Source organism: Tauraco erythrolophus, chromosome 7, assembly GCF_009769465.1.
Source record: "Tauraco erythrolophus isolate bTauEry1 chromosome 7, bTauEry1.pri, whole genome shotgun sequence".
Classification (NCBI taxonomy): Eukaryota; Metazoa; Chordata; class Aves; order Musophagiformes; family Musophagidae; genus Tauraco; species Tauraco erythrolophus.
Window position 1 is genome coordinate 61,808,956 of NC_141471.1, and position 20,775 is coordinate 61,829,730.

General features: G+C 43.5%; 1 protein-coding gene across 1 annotated transcript in view; it reads left to right on the forward strand.

The window, feature by feature from the left end:
- The first annotated feature begins 12,613 nt into the window (after positions 1-12,613).
- ANLN (anillin, actin binding protein) overlaps positions 12,614-20,775 on the forward strand; it is a 30,697-nt gene continuing 22,535 nt past the window's right edge. Inside the window, exons 1-5 of the mRNA XM_086614316.1 lie at positions 12,614-12,676; positions 17,381-17,534; positions 17,906-18,190; positions 18,610-18,956; positions 19,667-19,889. Of these exons, the coding sequence (XP_086470442.1) occupies positions 12,659-12,676; positions 17,381-17,534; positions 17,906-18,190; positions 18,610-18,956; positions 19,667-19,889 (1,027 nt within the window). The 5' untranslated portion in view covers positions 12,614-12,658. The remainder of the gene's footprint in view (positions 12,677-17,380; positions 17,535-17,905; positions 18,191-18,609; positions 18,957-19,666; positions 19,890-20,775) is intronic.

Genomic DNA, 20,775 nt, shown 5'->3' on the forward strand with positions numbered 1-20,775 from the left:
GGCAGCTTCGCCGCTCCGTCCCGCTGCCTTCGCCCCGCGCGGCGGGCTCGGCCGGGGCGGGCGGTGGGCTCCCGCCTGCTGGGCGGGGAGGAGCGGGGAGGCGGGGAGGCAGCGAGCGGCGCCGGCCCGAAGCCGGCCCAGCCCCGCCGCGGCCGAGGGAGCGCGGCTGGCCCCGGCGCCGCCGGCGGGAGCGGAGCGGAGCGCCCGCCCGGGCCTGCGGACTACAAATCCCGGCATGCCCTGCGCCGCCGAGCGCCGGCGCGGCCCGCGCTGGAGGGGGCGAACTGCATCCTGGGAGTTGTAGTGCCGGGGACGGGGCGGGTGTCCGGGGATGGCCGCACCGAGGTGCGCCCGAAAGCATCGCCGGAAGAGCACGCTTTGCCGCACCGGCACGGGTTTCCAGCGCCGTCCTTTGCAGGGATCTAGCAAAGGAATTCTAGCCGGCACGGAATCCAGCAGCGGCGTCGCGGTACATTATCAACCACCGTTGTTGCTGTAATTGCTAATAATTGGTATGATTGATAATTATCTGCTGGGCCTGAGGCAGGCAGAGAGCGGAAGGCATGGGACAAAGGTGCTCAGCAGGGTGCGTGCCACCCTGGGAGAGCACGACAAGGACAGAATGGAGCAATTGCGTCAGAGCAATGGTTTGAGGCCATAACTGGTTTCAGTAATCAAGGAGGTTATCCTACATTGATAAGTAAAAAGTAGAATTTAAAGCAGAAGATACACTTCTGTTGCTTTACTTGTTGTGCAATCTGTTGCTTTGCTTGTGAAATCTTTCGCTCCTTGAAAGGTAATTTGCGTGTTTTGAAATGCCTATTGAATGTTAAATAGGAAAAAGTTGTTCTACCTTAGCAATTGCAGTTGAGTAACCCATCCGTGTAGGCATGGTGCAGGAAGATTTTGTACTCAGCGTGCAGAGTTAAGGGCCTTACTGAAGTCAGATTACACAAGAATCCATTTTAGTGTGTTAATGCATTTACTTTTCTAAACGGTCAACAGTCAACGGAAAAAGCAATTTAACTGAAAGTGACTTAACAGCACAATAGTGCTCAACATATGTTATGTGACTGTAATGATCTTTCAGGGAGAGGAGAGCTGGGAAGTTACGAGCTGCTTTGGTTGAACAGCTTAAATATCTGCCACCTTCCCTCCCAGCAACGAATTCATACCTGCAATGCACTGCATACAAAGATTCTGTCCCATAACATCATCCTGTAAGGTGTAAGATCTAGTTGTATCATCACATAGCAGGGATGGGAATTCCACAGATCACAGCTCGTTGAGACTTCTGGAAACCCCCTTCTGTATCCTACCTGAGAACCCCTTTCTGTGTCCTACCTGGAAAAGTTTTAATGAACTTCATGAATCCTTATAGACACTTACCTGCACACCATCATACGACTGAGTGGATGCTGATCAAATAGTTGTGTCTGCTTTCATATCGCTTTTCACAGGCAATAATTAAAAAAAGAAGAGTTTAAAGCACATATTTTAATGTTATTTGCCACTGCCTCACACACAGTCAAAGACAGGCACTCTTAAGACCAGCTATGAAAAGACTGAGCTATCATTTTTCACAGTCTGCTAATGAAAAGCTACTGCTGAAACATACTTCTACCTAGGTGACAAATCTGATGTCCCTTTGAACGTGAATTCTTTGAGGAACAGAGAAAATAGATGCTCTGTCAACATGTCTAAGTTTAACCTAAAATACCCTCTAAAGTGCTTTGCTAACAAACTAGTACCTGGAACCGAAGGCTCATCTCAAAATCTCAAATTGCAGGAACTGAATAAACACTTTTAAATTTAAAGAGACGAAACTATCACTAATGGGTCAGAGTGCCTGTGATACATGGCAATTACAGAAAAAAAACCCCAGAACAGTGAATTGGGTCTAGCACTGCGAACAATCAGCACGGCAGATGAAAAAATGGTATCTGGCTGCTACAACGTACAGTCAATGCACCATTTTACCATAACTCCCCAATGGTTTTGCTGTGTAGATCCTAAATTTTCCTCTTAAGAGATGATTCTTCACATATGCTAGGAAGCCATAGCACTGAAATCACTAACACCAGCGTTTGATGTGCATTTTACACATCTACCTCCTCTCCTTCCTCCCTCTGGTCGATGCCCTCTCTCCATGTTTCTCATGTCCTGCCTACTTCTCCCTGGTGTCTGTGAGTCCTTTCTCACTGAGAGCTTGGGCATTCAGTCACCCCTGAATCTGCTGCCTCCACTGTTATTTTTTTTTTCTTTGCAAGATGGCTTAAAGGTTTTGTTAGGTCATGCTAGCTCCTGGCTTTAGCAACAGGATGCCAAAGGCAGCAGCAGAAGGCACAGAGGAGGGATGCTAAAAGGCCACCTGCCTCTATTTTGTTCTTTGGCTTTGAGCAAGCTTTGTCATGTTTGTTGATTAAAAGCATAACGTAGAAAGCTCAGTCAAGAAAAATAAGTGTCTCAATATGACAAGAATACTATATATATATTTAATGTCCCTCTAGCAGTTCTGACCTCAAAAGTGTCTTAGCTTGCAAGTCTGCTCGGACTTACAGTGGGAGAAAGACCAGCTACTCTGTCATGAGAAAATTCCTGGAGGCTGTCAACGCAGCTGGCACAGATCGTGCTGTAGCCAGGTGAGGGGACATGTGGACACATGGTATGGTTTAGATGAGCCACACTGTGGAATACAGCTTAAATAATACAGTTCCACAATACAAATAATCTATATCTTGGTATCACATTGTTAGGAGACAGAATTAAAGCCGACACGCGTCTTGTATTTCAGCTTCCACATAACATTCCTTCCAGAGATAATTTCAGATTTACCCGGCCGTGCCTTCAGAGATAACTTCATATTCAGCTGGTCCAAAATACTGTGACATCTTGCAAGGAGTATCTTTATAGGAGTATTAGCATCAATAAGCTCTACAACATGTAGAGTCTGGAAGAGCAGCGATACAATTTGTAGATCTCTACATCTGTCACAAACTGACACTGCAAAATTCAGACGCACACACGCATATATAAATATATATGTCTATTGTGTGCATTTGGATTCTACATGTGCATATACATATATATACACACACTTGTTTTAACGTCTGTTTTATTTGGTTCCTCCCCCATATTCACACCAGCATCTTTCTTCCGCTTCTCTGTGCTGACAAGAAAGAATCCCTGAGGAGCGAGGAAAGCTGAGAACGAGAGTCCTTAAGTAACTCTGCGTAATTTGGCACAGCTTCAGGGCCATTGGAGGGGCAAGGTTAGCCTCCCCTCGCCGACTTAATGACACTTAGCTGGCTGAGTATCTTAGAATCATAGAATCATAGAATGGTTAGGGTTGGAAGGGATCTCAAAGATCATCTAGTTCCAATCCCCCTGCCATGGGCAGGGACACCCTCCACTACACCAGGTTGCCCAAAGCCTCATCCAACCTGGCCTTGAACACTTCCAGGGATGGGGCATCCACAGCTTCTCTGGGCAACCTGTTCCAGTACCTCACCACCCTCAATGTAAAGAATTTCTTTCTTATATCTAAAGATCTATATCTAAAATCTTGTGACCGAACAGTTTCATTGACCAAGTGACTCCAACTGACCATCCTTCCAGACATGCTCTTTCTAGAAACTCTTTCTGAAATGTCTAACATTGCCGTCTGATTCCAGCTGGGTCCTGCCTTTCTAGTACACAGCAAAGGCAGCACATGCTTGAGAGAGCTGCTTACTCATATAGTCTTGTTCAATGGGACTTCTATTTTAAGAAGCCTTGAAGAGCACAACTTGATACAGCTCCACTATTCGGACCGATTTATCCATTGAATTTGTTCCCACTTTATGCTAAGGAGGCTCAATACCGTAAACCCAGCCCAACAAGGGGAAACAAAATGCAGGAGAACCTTGCAGTAAAGTTCAGAGAAGTGAAAGCAATGTAAGACCCTCGTGATGCCACCCTACAAATGTTGCTGACTGTAGTTTGTTATCACACAGGGAAAAAAATAGGAAATGTCTACTGTACACTCACTTACACCTACTAAGAAAAAAGTTAGTTTCTCTGCTTTCCTTTGGCAGAGAACTGGTTTATATAAATACATTAGTGACAGTCAAGCATGCACCTGCCTACAGTATGGACTGATGGACCAGTACACTCCTTGTGACCTTTTCCTCCTCTAACCATCTGCCCACTTGTGCAGCAATGCCTCGTCACTACAGGAGTCCTTCTGAGAAAGGCAGGATGCTGCCCTCGGCAGTGGCAGCAGGATGGGCAGGACGGGCAGGCAGGCAGGATGGACAGGCAGGATAGACAGGCAGGACGGGCAGGCAGGACGGGCAGGATGGACAGGCAGGACTGGCAGGCAGGATGGGCAGGCAGGAGGGACAGGCAGGATGGGCAGGCAGGACAGGCAGGCAGGACGGGCAGGCAGGAGGGACAGGCAGGATGGGCAGGCAGGACAGGCAGGCAGGATGGACAGGCAGGACTGGCAGGCAGGACAGGCAGGCAGGACGGGCAGGCAGGATGGGCAGGCAGGACTGGCAGGCAGGATGGACAGGCAGGACTGGCAGGCAGGACGGGCAGGCAGGATGGGCACGCAGGACAGAACCGCAAACACCTGCAGATGAGTCACAGGTACCCTGCTGTGGCAACACAAATTGCAGGCCAGGCAGCAGAGGGCTAATGACAATCTGCCCCCCAAATAATGAGAATTTTTAAACTGTTCGTACTTTGTCTTTGAGCCCGTTGAAGGCTGCCAACTCTTTTGTGGTGCTGGGATAATTTAGGTTGAAAAGCAAATGTTTTCGTAGTAATGCATTGCCCTTTTTGGATGATCAGGTAAGGACTTCACTTGCTTTTTAACTAACCTGAGAAAAGCCTGATGTTCCTGTCCCTACTGCCATTCATTCCCTTATTCCTTCCTCTTTCACGCTGCCTACCTGATCCCCTAGGTTTTGCTGGTCCAGGCAAAAACAGTCTGTACAGCAGACTTAGAAAATTAAAAGGGGATATCCAAAAAACACAAACCACCATCATATCAGCTTTTTACAAGATGCAACTTGTGCAGTAATAGGTAGGAATACCTGGTGCTTTGATGGGGCCAGTGCTTTCTGAGAGCTGGGGTGCCAGCGCTGGGAGCAGGGGACCCTTCACAGTTGACTTCAGTGGGCAAAGACCCAGCAGCTGGGGAATGAACAATGATACACTTCTTCATCAAAGCATTTGATTTCATTTCATGGGATCTCCAGATCCTCTCACTTAGGAGAGGATCTGTAGAGCAGAAGGGGCTTTGTGTGGACTGGAGACGGTCTTCTGGTAAGTTCTGTTTCCAAGGAGAAGCACTGGACTCGATGAGGGGCAGAACCCAAGGTGCAAGCCCAGTCTCTTTTTCCACTCTCCAAGTACATGCCCGGCGCTGCTACCTAGCTTTACCTTGCAGGTTCCTGCATACTTTGTGGGGTTTGATGGAACTATAACACAGCTGGGGCTATTTTATTTACTCCATGGTGAATAATCCCATTCAAGTGGTACCAGTGACAAATTCAGCTGATGGAAATAGTGTTCGAGCTTGGGAGAAGCATAAGCCAGACTTTATTCTCCTCCATCTCATGTCTGGTTTTGGAGATTCCTTGGGTACCACTTTATCGTGGTGTTTAGACTAGAGTCACAGAGTTGGAGCTCCACAGTACCTGAGTGGGGCACAGTGCAGGGCACACACCATCTTGCCGTTTTACAGATTAACTGAGCTCAAAAGAGATTTTGGGATTAGACATGTAAGAAGACAAGCTGTCCATACCAAGCCACTTGCAAAGTGTTGTCAGGGAGCAGCAGCCTCTCTTCATGGCCCAAGACCACCACCATCTCCATGTGGGCTCTGACTCCAGGCAGCCAAAGCCCCTGGAGATGTGGAGAGACATGCTTAGGGCTCTGACAATCCTCACCACCACTGGAAGGATGAGGAAAGAATTATTTAAAATAACCTCCTGGCCATTTCCATTCCCTTTGCCTTCTTGCGTGTTTTATGGCAAGGTGATCCAGCCCTCCATCATATCATGCCCAGACATACAGCGAGACTGTATTTGTACTACAGACTGCTACTTCATGTTTTACTCATCGGATGTTTCTGTCCCTCTCATTAACAAGGAGCCATGATTTCATTTTCATATTCCTTTAGTTAATCTATTTTCTATGTCGTAACAGCTTTTGAAGCAAAAGCAGACTGAAATATTGGGGGTATTTGCTCATCTCTGGCACAGCCTCAGTGTAATTATCTGTGTAGTTTCCACTGAAGCTGAGTGACTGTGTTACCACCATCCCTCATGGGGAAGTGTGTGGAAAATATCATCACTGTTACATTTTAATTGTGTTTGTTCAAATTTCAGTAGAATTTCTCCCTCTAAAACTAGCTGCTTCTCATTTCAGAAGTGCATTTTTTCCCAAATACTGAAAAAGAGATTTCCAAAGCGAAGCACTAACCAGCCTAAAATCCTGCTTGAGTAGCACCCTCTAGTGCGCTACTATTGCAGAAAAGAGTTCATGTTCCTGCATGGATTTTTTTTCAGAGGAATGACATGGAAAGTGAAGAGCAAAAATAAGTAATGAGCTCATGTAAACCCCATTTCATATCCTTAAGTCTTTCCTTGTTTAGCAAAGCTTATAGGCTGTGCTTAACTTTGAGCACTTCCTTTAGGTTTAAAAACTTTTAAGATAATTTTGTAGGTACCATTCTCAGGCTTTCTCATGCATCATTTATGATGCGTTTTATACGTGTCAAAAAGTTTCATTTATTTACTCAAAATATGAGTATAAGATGGCAAGAATGAGGTCAGAAAATTACCACCTGTTGAGCTTACAGCATACTGAGTCTTCAAAAAAAAAAAAAAAAAAAAGGAACTAGAGCTGATACAACACTTTTTTTTTGTGAAAAATGGGTTTTCAACAAGAATCTGCTAATTTTTTAATTTATCTTTCAGAAAAGTCTTTCAAGAATATAAAAGGTGATACAATTTGGTTGGTGAAATTGCTGATGTGATTATGCCATTACTCAGTTTGCAGTATGCTACAGAATTGCACACAAGTCCTCAGGTACCGTAAATTAACATCATGGTCTAAATTAATATAATGACACTTAAGTACTCTCCGGCCCTTTGCTTTATTTCAGAGTTTTTCTGTCAGCAAATGGTACAGCTGTACCACATGGATAAAGAAAGAAAAGTGGGTATTTGATAACTGAGACACAAAAGAAGAAAGCCTAATTCCCCTTCGCTTGTGTAAATCAGTCAGGAGACCTAAATGAAAAGTCTTGAGAAACTTTCCTTGATTTAGTGACACAAATGCAATAAAGTACTAAGAAAATTGTGAGCACAATAAATCTTTTCAGAGTACATGACAGGCAAACGTTTCTTAACTCCCACAGCCTTGTAAAAATGCAGAGTTCAACCACCCAGAGATTTTTTCTGAAACCGAGTCCACTTGACAACCGCCTCTTGTTGTTAATGAAATATGAGTTGTGTCTCATTTCACCATTTTTCCATTTCAATATCTTTTCTTTCCCATCTTTTCCTCCTGTTTTCTTTGTTATCTTCTCTTGTTGCTTGCCATTCTCCACTCTTCCCTTTTTTTTTCATTCTTTCTCACCATAAGGTTTTGCTTTTTTCCTCCAGCTTCAATTTCTGTGTCATTTTTCCCTCAGTTGCTCCTCATATGAGATGGTGTATTTCAGCTCTGACAACAGTTAACGCTAATCCATCAGTGTCATCGTACGGTAATTTAGTGTAGAATATAAATGACTGTGTTTTTCCAACCTTTGATATAAACAGTGTCTTCAGCGGGCCAGTTTCTTGAGAACCTCCCATATTTTGCAAAGGACAAGTGAGAGAACGAATAAAATTCACACTGTTCGAAATTCATTCTGTACATTCTGAAAATATAGCATATTTTCCCCCAGCACATGTCCAGTTTAAGGGATTTTTTTCCCCCAGCAACGCTTACCAAGGCAGATTAATAATAATAAATGAAGCCTTTTGGAATGATGAAGCACAGTCCCAGCTGAAAGCTGGTCTGTAATGGTTACGGGGTCTCACATTCCTTTGGACTGGTTGAGCTGTTTATCAAATTTCCTGCTCAGGCTACCAGAAGAGAGACTTGTGCTCTGAGCATTGCTCATTTAAATCCATGTCATGCACTGGGTTACTTACTCGCAAAACCTGTCTTATTCCTGACATAAATATGTTCTTTTCCTGGATAATGTCAGCCTAAGTTGCCTCCAGGATTATCATAGGAGTTGACAAAAGCAGTATAATCACCTTTGGCTTGCCACAGAGAAAAGGTCCTAAACGCTGCCCCTCAAAATGCTTCTGATTGTGTAATATTTGCAACAGAAAATACGCTGTGTTTTTTGGTTTTGTGTTGGACCAGCCCTTCTGTTCGTTGTTGAGGGTGAAACTGCGCTTTCCCAGGTCAAGTCTCTGGCATGGTAGGATATTTAAGAGGATCCAAGGGCATAATTTGGTCTTCATTTCAAAGTCACTGAGGAAAGGCTGGATGTTCCATTCTCACTGCTCCTCTGTAGTGCAGGATTCCCTTGTACGTGGGTCCTGGTGTGGTGCTTGTAAAGAGGGGAATCTCTTACAGCCTGGCTTCATCTTAGGCACCAAGGAACGGAGAGTTAGACCGCCCACCATCTGTCCTCCAGGATCCACTGGGGGCAACAAGATGGCAGGCTAGGGCAGAGGGATGTCCGTGCTAGTGGCACAGTCTTCGAGAAGCTCTGCAAGGGCTGTCTCCTTGCCTCTTCCCCAAGGTCAGACCCGCTGTCTGAGGTCACTGGGAAGAATGCATTCCAATGGGATGACAGTTCAGAAATAATGATGCACAAGAGTGTTTACTAGACTATATGTTTGATTCTCCTCTATCTGCCATCCTGTGCGCTCATACGTACCAGTGTGAAAAAAGCATCAGAACCGTGACAGCTCTCCAAACAATTAGTAGAAGAGCCAATCTTCTGGTAAAAAATTCCTTCTGTAGATAAATCTAAACTACAAGGAATAGTACAATGCACCGTGTCATAATACACTGTGTTACCATACAGTAGATTGAGATCTGCTTGCCAGGGAAAGATAGGTGAGCATCAACTTTCGCTTGGAATTATTTGTCTGTGAATAAAAGGAAATTACAAGTTGGAAAATAGTATTTTCCTCTAAATGACAGGATTACTGAAATTTTTCTGTGAAACAAACAAAGCATCTTGCTTATCTTTCCTCTGGAATCAGTATTGTGAACTCCATTTCTCAGCAGAAAGTAAGTTTTAGGAACTATTCTCTGAGGATCATGGAATGAAGCTATATCAAGGTATACATTGGACTACACTGGGATCAGCATTTTTGCCTTCGATATTTTGCATTTATGATTGTATTGGCATTGTAAGGAAGCCAGAGCTACAAAAACTTTGGCTAGTGCTCTCCTTATTAGTTAAAAAGTGCTCCATTCTCATGAAAGTGCTAATGTAAACTTCTGTAACCTTCTGAAAATGAAAATACCACCCTGAAAACAGTCAGTAGGCTTTAAAAATCTTTGAAGGAAAACTTGGGAAAGTAAAAATGGGTTTGTTGCCATGTTAAAAAACAAGTGCCCACGCTCTCAATTCCCAGGAAAACTGCAAGCCAGCAAAAACCGTTACCCAAGAGCTTTCCATTGTGTTATTTATTGTTACACAAGGGTTTACTTTTCATTAGCTTACCCCTGGCAGGAAGAAATCTTAAACCATATCACGTGGGCTGAGGAGACAGTGAAGGGTGTGATTCATAATTTTTGAATTCAAAAGGCTGGCATGAAATATAACGCCGTTCAGCGGGCAGAGCCGGCTCATTGTTCTGCTGGTTTCAACACGGCATTCCTTTCTTTCCTTCTCTTTTTCTTTATGCCTTCGGATTGTGAAACAGAAGTTGATTTTTTCCATTCATTGTAGATAGTTTTATTAAGAAAAAAGTAACCCTGGTTGGCAATTTCATTGCTACAGACTGTACTCCCCACTGTTACGCAGGCAATGGATCTCACAGCCATTTTATAGCACCATTCCTGAAATACACTGACTTTCTTTGGCTCTTTGGAGCGATACAAGGATAAGATATATGTACTGTCCATTGCTCTTCTCGAAGACAGACATAACCCCCGGAGAAGCTGAGAAAATAAGTATTCTCTTTATTTCTATCAGGGCCCCATGGAGTCTGGATCAAAATGACAAAGAAATGATTGGCTCTGTAGAGACTAAAAGGAAATTACATTTGTCACATGCATGTTGCACTGACGTTTTAAGCAGTTATACACTCCTAGGGATCTCAATTTCATTTTTCAAAATAGACTTTATAGAAAAAAGATTTACTTTACAGGTTAAAGCATGATTATTTCCCTCTTTTTTAAATATTAAATAGCAGATGAGATTATTATGTACATTAACAGTGCAGGTAATACCACTTTGGTTGGCTCCCAGGCTAAGCATCATTCACTATGCCATATCATTTGAAAGATGACAGCAGTTGACAGAGCCACATTTGGAAATGCACCAACGACAGCCAGATCCGGACTGTATAAATCTCAGAGGTCCACATGCAAAGCAGAAAGCGTGTTTAAATTGCAATAGTTCTGTTGCATTGAAAGGGCTCGAATTGTGCGTGACTTCTTTTGGAGTGGCAGGAGGAAAAAAGACTTAATGGTAATTCTCTCTTTTAATTTTGTACTGACGTCTTTGAGCTCCATATTGGGTATTTTGTCTTCTGGTATTTGCTCTCATTGATTCTCCACTGCTCCATTAAAGGAATGTTTCTGTTATTTCCCAGTGATATCCATACCTAGTTCCTCTTGAAGGAAAGAAAGCCTGTCCTTTCTTATCACTGAACAGGCTGGTTCACAGATTATGAATGAGTGATGAGTCCCATCTGGCAAGTCCCAAATTTTCAGCCTGGTGTGCGAGCAAGTTCCGATGCTTGTCCTCAGGCTGCTCCAATGCACGTTCATGTGAGAAGAGCGCAGGGACATTTGTTGGCCAGGGTGTCTGCTTGTGTCCAACCTTGAAGATTTCTTCAGGAAAGGATTATTTGGTATTGCATTTGTAGTTTCTGCGGCACACAGATGCCATGCTCTTTGCAAATAAGGCACTGAAAAGATTTTTCTCATGAGGGACAATTAGAACAGCGTGGTTTGTTTAGCAAGGCAAAGCAGAAGTCTGAAGAAGAAATGACTGCTGCCTATAAATAATCCAAGAGGCAACAAGCACAGCACTGGCAAAGAAGGGTGTTCATGCAAGGCAATTAAGGTATAAAGGGGTGCCAAAACGTATGGATAGAGTGGGAATTTGGTGAGGTTTGGTCATTTGGGCAGTCAGGCCTATAGCAGCCTCTCAAGGGGGAACAGCAGAGACAAAAAACCAAGCTGTATTTGTGATTGCATTCAGTGCGTTTATGGGAAAGGAGTTTGAGGCGGTGCCAGGAGAGCAAGGACTGATCTGAGCACCCAGTGGGTCTCTGCAATTCAGCACCTCTGACACCTGCACATGAAGTGAAAGGGAGAAGGGGACAGTGGGAGGAACTGGTGGGTGAGGTTTGAGGAGACTACGGGCTGTTAATGCAAGGAGAAACGTAAATGCCATCAGAAAGAGCTGCTGCTTTCACATCTGCACTGGGATTAAGTGTCCTCTCCATTCAGAGTAATACAAAAATCATGTTTTCCTGTCAATGCCAGCTGAGAAACGAAGCTTCAAATGAAAAAGGCTCTGGAGACACTCCTACTGAGCATGTGCACCAAGAGCTGGAGTCAACTCGGCAGCATTGCTCTACTTGCCTGTAAAGGAGGTAAAAGCCTCATTTTTTTTTTTTTTTAAACCCACACAGTTCGTGCCCGGAGGAGAGGAAGAATCATAGAATCATAGAATTGTCTGGTTGGAAGAGACCTTCAAGATCATCGAGTCCAACCGTTCACCCTGCACTGTCAGGGTCCCTAAACCATGTTGCTCAACACCAAATCTACACGGTTTTTAAACACCTCCAGGAATGGGGACTCTACGACCTCCCTGGGCAGCCTGTTCCAATACTTCACAACCCGAAGTATTAGAACAGGCTGCCTAAGGAGGTGGTGAAGAAGGGCAGGTGACGGGGTCGCCATGGCGGGATGCACTCCCGCACGGAACACACACAAACCCTGGGCAGCACAATGCTCAGGGGTCAAGCTCCGAGCCCGGGGGCGCAGCCCCCAGAACCGGGAACGGGAGCACCAGGCTGGAGAGCCGCGCAACAGAACCCCACATCTCTCCACCTCCGCCGGCGCTCCTGCCCGCCTTCCCGCCCCGCCTTCTCCCTCACAGAGCCGTCAGCCCGCCAGGGGGGCGGAGAGCAGGGCAGGCTGCTGTCGGATTGGATAGCACTCCTGTCAATCAACGCCGCGCTGCGGCGTGGGGCGGGACGCTGTGTGCGCACTCGCGGGCCGGCCTCGGATACGGCAAGGGCGGGGCGGGGCGGGCGCCTCTCGCTGTCACGTGACTGCGCGGCGGCTTGCCACGCCCGTGGCGCGTGCGCAGCCGGGGCGGGCGCTGAAATTCAAACCCGAGTAGCGGTTGGGGCGGTGGTTGTGTCGGCCCAGCCAGAGAGCGGGCGGAGCGCCGGCGGCAGCCATGGACCCCTTCACTGAGGTGAGGCCGTGGCGGGAGGCAGCTCCCGTCCCGTGAGCTGCCGAGGGGAAGCGCCTGGGGCTCGGTCCGGGGCGGGCGAGTGGTCAGTGGCGGGGAAGCGGCTCCCTGGGGCCGCTCTCCTGAGGGGAAATAGCTTCTCCCAGCGTGGCTCGGGTCTGTCAGCGCCCCTCATCCCCGTTTACATTGCTCCGGGGGTTTGTGGGCTTGTAGCGAGCCTCTTTCTCTGCGGCGGGCAGCCTTCCTCTGCCCCCTCGTCTCGCTCCGGCGGGTACTCCCGGCACTGTGGCCCCCGGGGCGCTTGCGGGGCGTGGGATCCCTGGAAAAGCAGAGGACGGAGGGGTTGTTCGTGCGAGGGTTTGCAGAGGAGAGGGCCTTTTCCAAACCGACCCGGTGCTGGATTGCTTTTTCTGGCGCTGTAGGGTCCGCCTTTCATGTGTCTGGCAGATAAGGCTCGCAGCTGAGGCGGGAGGGACGCTGGAAGCAAAGGGAGCGGTGTTGACACACGTCGTGCCTGCCGTATCGACAGTTGGTGTGAAGTTTGCCCAAAGCAGCGACTGCCTGATTAAAAATGCCTCCTGTTTGGCAGCATTGCCGCCTGTGATCGGCCGTTTTCATTTGCAAGCATGGTTCCTCTTTTTTAAAAAAAATGAAGAACTCAGTTAGTTAGAGTGGATTTGTGTGTGTGTTTGAGTTTTACAGAGGCTAAACTGTAAAAAAAAAAAAAAGAGTGGAATTGACCAGCTTGTATGAGTATGGAGGCTAGAGGTTTCTTAAAGATGCTGTACCCTACTCTGATTTTAGTTGTGACAGATGTAAAGCTGTGGAGCTGTCTTGTGACTGCTTTGAGAAATGTTGTAGTAAAAGTGGCCTTCAGTCCACAGCCTGCCTAAGCAAAAACCTAAAGTACTTTAAAAAAAATCCAGATCAAATACATTGGTGAAATACTCTCGCCTCCCCTTGAAAACCATCTGTTTCTCAAATGGACATACTTTTAATAAATTGAGTGCCTGAAAAAGATGACTGTGCAGATCTGATTTAAAAAGCTGAACATAAGGTATCGATCTGAACGTATTTACTAAATGTGTTATGCTGCTGCAGATTTACTCTACCCCCATGTAAGGCTTGTGAAGTATAAACATCTAAAACCTCCTTCCTTACTTGGTAGTGAGGACGTGATCCAACTAGTCTTAAATAAACTTCAAGTCTGGACTGCTGAATCAAGTTTAAAATGGTTTTGCATGCTGGGAGATAGTCCAACCTCAACACGCCCTTCTTGTAGATAACTGATTTTTGAAAAGCCATGACCAACTGTGAGGCTGCTCCTTAGGGTGAACTTAATTTGAATGCTACCCAGTATTGCAGAATGCCTGCAAGCTTGCTTTATCAAAAATGTTTATGCTGTGGAGGACATTCCACAAAAATCTGACCAGTATAAGTGTACTGAAGTTTAATAACTTTCCTCAAACAAGTTTTCTGAAAAGAAAGCTTTTTACCACCTACTGTGAAATATTTATGTTCTGATTTTTTTTTCTTTTTAATATAAACTTTCCTTAGCTTAATTATTTTCAGACAATCTTTGTCTACAAATTACCATACTCTGTTACTTGCAGGGGACTGGTGAGGCGTTGTAAATGTTGATTATGTAAAGCAGTGTAATTCGAGCCTTAATGGCTTAATTGCTATTATTTCAGTGTTTGCTGATCACTGTACAGTAACAAATTTTGCCCTGGTCTCACTGAATTGAAGCTCAAATAAATCTTGCAGTAAGATTCAGTGGAACGCTTTCAAATCAGACAGTTCCAAAATAAAGTTTCTTTTGATTAATCCTACAGGCAAAAACTAATAACATTCTGAATCTCAACCAAATTATTAATACAGAACATGCTGAAGAGATGATTCAGTGGATACTTTTTTAGGATCACAATGAACATATTATTTGTGACTTCCAGTTTATAGCTGATTGTGTAATTCACCTTTCTTGCACAAAAGGCTTTGATGCTACAGAATCTTATAAATACTCTAGGTTATTTTGTATGTGGAAGTAGTTATTCACTTTTGTAGAGCAAAGTATGGTTTCCTAGCGTGGAGGATGACCAGAAAGAAATAAGTGATGCAGTTGCTCACGGGAAAATTTGCATATGTGAAGTTTGAAGTTAACTGTTCCTTCAATGCCATGGATAAATTTGCTCCCTTGGCTGCATTCTGTGATGCAGGATAGCCAGAACAAATCATTGTAATCACGTGTGGGCCTGAGTGTCTTAGCTACTGCTGTTAAATATGTACTTTAAAACATACTTTTTTTAAAAACCAAGATTGGCCATCAACATTTAAAGTGGGAAGGCCTTTTCTCATTTTCAGAAGGTGCTTTTTGCAACACAAACTGTGATTCACTAACTGCAACTTGGTGGTTCTTAGATGTAGTGAAATAAGTATGTCCTACTCCAAAACTTTGGCTGTCATCAGAACACTCAGGGAATGTACTTGCAGCAAATACCCTGTTGATGAACTTGGAAAGTAAGTCTCCAGTTCTGGTGAGTGGCTTACTCATCATGTTTAACTGCAGAGTTTGAATTACAGCAGTTGCATGGAAAACTTGAGATCCAAAAAGCCAATAGGAGCTGGAGCTCAACAACAGGCCTGCATTCTTGGGAAGTGACATCCTATTTGTAACAACTGAAACTCCATTTTACTGAACTAACAAAACAGAAAGGAATGTGGCTGAATTTGAATAGAGCTGTAGGAATACGGTTGTGGAAGATATCCTTGACTTTGCACTGGAAGAACAGTTAATTTATACAGCCTTGAAGATTTTATTTATGTGGGTATTACCTGCACTTTGTAGCTCTGCCTTTTGGGGGTTGAAATAAGGAAACTTGTGCACACAACTAACATGGAACTTGCATTGGAGGCACTCCTGGCATTTCATGTCCCGTCCCGTCCCCCCCCCTTTTTTTTTCCCCAAAACCTTCTCTTCTATGGAAGCTAGAGAAGCCGATTTTTTGCTGCCACAAAAAGAACCTGTTGAGATTGACATTCCATTTGTCCTGTGTTGCCCTACAATGGAACATTGTTTAGGACTTCAGCCTTAGACAGTTAAAAATGTGAAATGTGTATTTAATTGCTGTGCAACAGGACAGAGAATGGCTGGCACAGTTCTCGCAATAATTTATGTGCCACCAAACAAGTGCAGTTTATATGCTTCCCTTTAAAGGCCATTAGCTCGATCACACAATTTCTTGTCTCAAAGTGCCTTAAAACCTAGATCAAAGGAGTAATTATATATCCTTTAGATGTGATCAAGCTGAGTGATAATGATTTGTGAATGCAGTATTTAAAAAAAACAAACAACAAAACAACCAACAAACACTCCTCTCCCCCCCTAACCCCCCCCCCCCCGACAAAAAAAAAGAAAAACCAAACAACACCAGAACACCAGGACCTATTTCAAACTTGGATGATATAAGTAATCACTTTCTTCTAGTGTGGAACATTTACTAAACCAGCTATTTTGTATGGAATGTGATCGTAGTACTCAGATTTCCAACTGAATGAAAAAGAATATTGTTAGGTAGCTTAACTTACATCTTTTGATGTTTTTCTGTATCAAGATAAATTGTGATAAATAGCCTGTTTATTAAGACAACTAGGTTTGACATCAGTCTGTTCTTTTTAAAATTTAAGCTTGAGGAAAAGAAATTCCCCTTTTGATTTAGAAGGTGTAAGAGCAACATTTTTTTCAATATTAACAGCCATGCATTTAACTTGTTGATTTTTTTTTTTATGCCCACTTGTCAACCACTTCAATGTTGTTTATTTTGCTAGAGGGTTAATGCCAACCAGGTCACTTGACTGTGTGCTTTAGCACCATGTCAAAAAAACCTACTAGCAAGACTTGGCGGTTCAAGACACTCGTGTGGTGATTCAGTCAAAAAGTAATTACTTTCAAACATTTCTGACTACTTCAGGCTCTACAGAAGCCTCTCTCCCTTTTTATTTTTAAAATTTTACCATCCCCTGTGTCTCTTTAGCCTGGTTTCCTTTGCAAGCCAAACTAATGGGAGACACTAGTTGATTTAATGACCAGAACTTTGGAACTTACTGTCTGGCTTCACTACTTCTTCATTAAAGAGTAGGTGTTTCAAACCTCACTGCTTCTACAATTTTCCTGAAAGTTTGTGGCTGGGTGAAAAGACCCAGACTGGTGCCTCTGTGAAGAAAATTCTGCAGTCTACTAAGCCAAAAAACTCCAGATAACCTGCAAACACATACTGACTGGCCAGAGAGCAAGAAGGTGGCTTGGAACGTGCTACGGAGTGAGCTATGTTTTATCTAACAAGTGCTTGCTGCAAATGGGAGAAGCTGTGAGTGTTGCAGTGATGAAATCAAAGTGTGGAGATCAGGAGTTATTGCAGTGAGAAAAAGGAGGCAAACAGAAACATCGTGTAGTTGGCAGTGTAGAAAAGATTTTGGTCATTCTGCTTTCAGAACAAAACCAGACTTGGAATATTTCTGTTGTGTTGCATTGCAGTAGATCAGTTAGCAACCTCTGGGATCTGTGTTGGTCTTATGTAGCCTTCACTATGAACTTCTACTGTTGTGGATCTTGGTGTATGCTAGGTAGAATTCAAGTGTTTTGAATTTGAGCTATCACCAGTTAACGCACTCACTCAACGTACAGTAACACTTGATTTATTGACCACTCAGAAACTCCTTGAAAGGACTCGTGCCAGGCGAGAGAACCTGCAAAAGAAGATGGCAGAGCGGCCCAAGACGGGAGTGAGACCCACGGTGCAGACCAAGAGGGTCAGAGAGCCTTTGTCAGAAACTGGTAACCAGGCACCTCTTCCTGGTGAAGAAGGTATTTTGCAAAAAGTTTAATGAAGGTTGTCCTTTGATATGAGTCCCATCTGCTTTTTTTTTTTCTAATGGCAAATAAAAACCCTTCGCATTTGTCTTAAACTAAACAGTGACGGATGCAGTTACCTGACCACCAGGACTGAACATAGCTAATGTTTAGCTTAACCTGATAACTCTGAGTAATTAGTAAGCTGTTTAAAAATAATTGTATAGTGCCTTGTGCTTGGTAGAATTTGGGAAGGGCAGTTTTTTAGGAGACATATCAGGGTTTTCATAAATCATCATTTTATTTGCGTTACAGTTTTGTACTGTCTCTGAAAATATTTTAGATTTTTTGATTACTAATTTGCTTGAATACTCTGACCCGTACAGCGAAATCTGCTACAAAGCCATCACCATCAAAGAGGCTCTGCCCTAACAACATAGAGACTCAAGCTTCCAGTTCAGAGAACGTACAGCCAGTTCCTTCAAGTTCCACAAGCCATCATTCTCCTGAGGTGACTTCAGAGTTGCACGTAACTGCTTCTAACAGGGCTTCTTTGGCTCAGCCTCTCGAGAAAGCAAAAACAAACACGGAGTCAGAAACTCCTGCAGCCCTTTCCGTCAAAACACGTATGCAGAAACTGGCAGAACAGCGACGCTGCTGGGACAGTGAGGGTATGTTTTGCTTGCTGAGCAGTACTGACGTTTTTCAGTGCTGGCATTGATGATTATGTTTGCTAGCAGAAGGTAACTTTGTGTGTGTGAATGCTAATCTTTTCATAAAGAATTCTTAGCACTGGGGAAAGTCTAAGCTGTAGTCAACAGTTTCATTATTTTAATGCTACAGGTTTTTTCCTCCTACTAGTGCGATGCCTTGCTCATCACAATAGTGACATAAAACTAGGAAACTTGATTAAAATGTGTTGGCTTTGAAATGAGCTTTAATTTAACTTGATTAGTCTCAGTGCCTTCAGAGCTAGTGGCTTGATTCCGTTATGTAGGAACTTGATAGACTCACTATATAGCAAAATGCAAAAGATGCAAGTATATCTCAATATATTTTATTAGCAAAAGAAATGTTTTCTTTTTTCCAGATCCCTCTGAATGTGTTGCTCTGTCTCCCCTCCAATCAAAAGATCTGTCTGTTTCTCCACCTAAGCAGACATCTAATGCCCTGGCAAGTGATACCCCTATTGGGAGGAGAGGCCGTTTAGCCAACCTTGCTGCTACAATTGGCTCCTGGGAAGATGACCTAAGTCATCCATCTGCGAAGCAAAACAATGCACAAGAACAGCCTGGCACTACTTGTTTATCCAAATTGTCCACTACAAGTGGAGCATCTGCTGGAATCAATAGCAGCAGTGTAAAGCAGGAAGCACCGTCCTGTTCTCAGAGGCCTGTTGAGGCTCCTATTAATAAACCAGCAAACTCAAAGACAGAGGTGAGTGTCTGATTTAGCTGCTGATTAAAAATTGATCTGACTATTGGGGGGGGATGTGTGAATGTTAACTCAGAACTGTTTAATCTGAACTTAAAGATTTGGGGTGAGCAGTCTTAGTCTATTTACAACTTCTGCTTTATTGCAATCCCACATGCTATTTTTTAATAACAGACCTGAAACAGCTTAGAATCCCTTTTATTGAGACTGAAAAATGAGTGTACTTATAAATCTTGAAAAAGTTGATGTCGAAGTAATGGATTGCTGCTCTTTTGACCATTCAGAAAGGAACTTCTTAGAGATACAGGGATTCACTCAGTAACTTCATATAGTTGATTGACTTAAATTGTAAATGTTATTGCTGTATGAAAATTCAATCAGAATGCTGAAATTCATAGTATCAGGTACCTATAGTTCAATTTATGCCATTTATGAAATGACAATATCTGCCATGTGCAGTCTTGTTTAGTGAAACATGGGAAAATACCGCAAGTAGCTGGCAGAAGCACCTGGAATGAAATGCTGAAACAATCTGAAATATTGGATTAAAAAAAATCTGCAAAAAGCTTTTAACCCTTGTTCTCAGCTTTTTCTGTTGTTGATGGAATAGATGTGTTGTAGCATGCTATGTAGAATGGTTTCATTCTTTTTCCTCTTGAGAGAATAAGAATGTACAGTCTCATCTTAATGTTATTCCTTTTTCCCTTGTTGAGGATCCAAAGAATTTTTTACTACAGTCCTCAAGAGTCACTGTTCCCTGTTGTAAGGAATCTGAAGTACGACAACCGCTAACGGAGAATCCCTGCAGCCCTCAGAAAACTGAAAAGCGTACACAAACAGCAAAACCAGCTGTGACTCAACCAGTTCAGTCCAAAGAAGAGCCAGTCAAGGGAACACATGTGCAACTTGAACCTAAGGGTAAACCCACAACACCAGGTAAGCTGTCTTTTCATCTTCAATAAATGTTTAGTCAAATTAGACTTGTGCGTCCTGTGTTGAAAACTACATATTAGTTGAGAATTTATGGTACCACATCAGATAATACAGCCTATTTCCTGCTGTAACTTGAGTAAAGTCTTGAAGAGTTCTGTGATAATTAACAGAAATTGTACAGCTTCCACGTTTTGCAAAGCTATTTTCTTGGATGTGATTTTAGTGACTCTCGAGAGTGAAATCAATCTAACTTTTTTTTCCTCTATGTTAAAATGCATCCTGCTAACACCAGTTAATTGAGACTATTCAAAACTTCTTTCGAATTGTTGGATACTGTGTGTATCCAATCAATATAAGGTGAAGAGCCTACATGTGTTAGAAGGAATTCCACATAGATGCTCTAACTTTGCGTAGTGTCTTTCTTCTAGTGGTAGCGTTGACGTTGAAACAAGTGATCATCATACCTGGTTTTAAATTCAACTGCTTGTTGCATCAGAAACTTGGACTGACAGCTTGAACTCTTCAAAATGATGGCCAGTAGAGCAAGTCTGTGTCTCCAGATATGCTGACAATAAAAGACAAGTTTGATAAAGTGGAGTAGATGCCAGACCAATGTATCCACCTTAAGTACTGGAAAGCTCATTTACATAAAGGATGCAAGTGAGGCTGGTTGTAGAGGAAATATTGAAAAAGAAAACCAGTTTAACTGGTGGATCATATGTGGTCTTTAAGGGAAGGACATCTATTTGCTCTGATTTGCTGCTTTTATTAACTCTCTGTTACTGTGGTGATTTGCACTTCAGGTTTAGTTTGTATAAAGAATAACGGAGTAAGAGCTGTAAAGGAGACAGCTTAATTGCTTCACTGAGAACCATTGGCAGGATGCAAA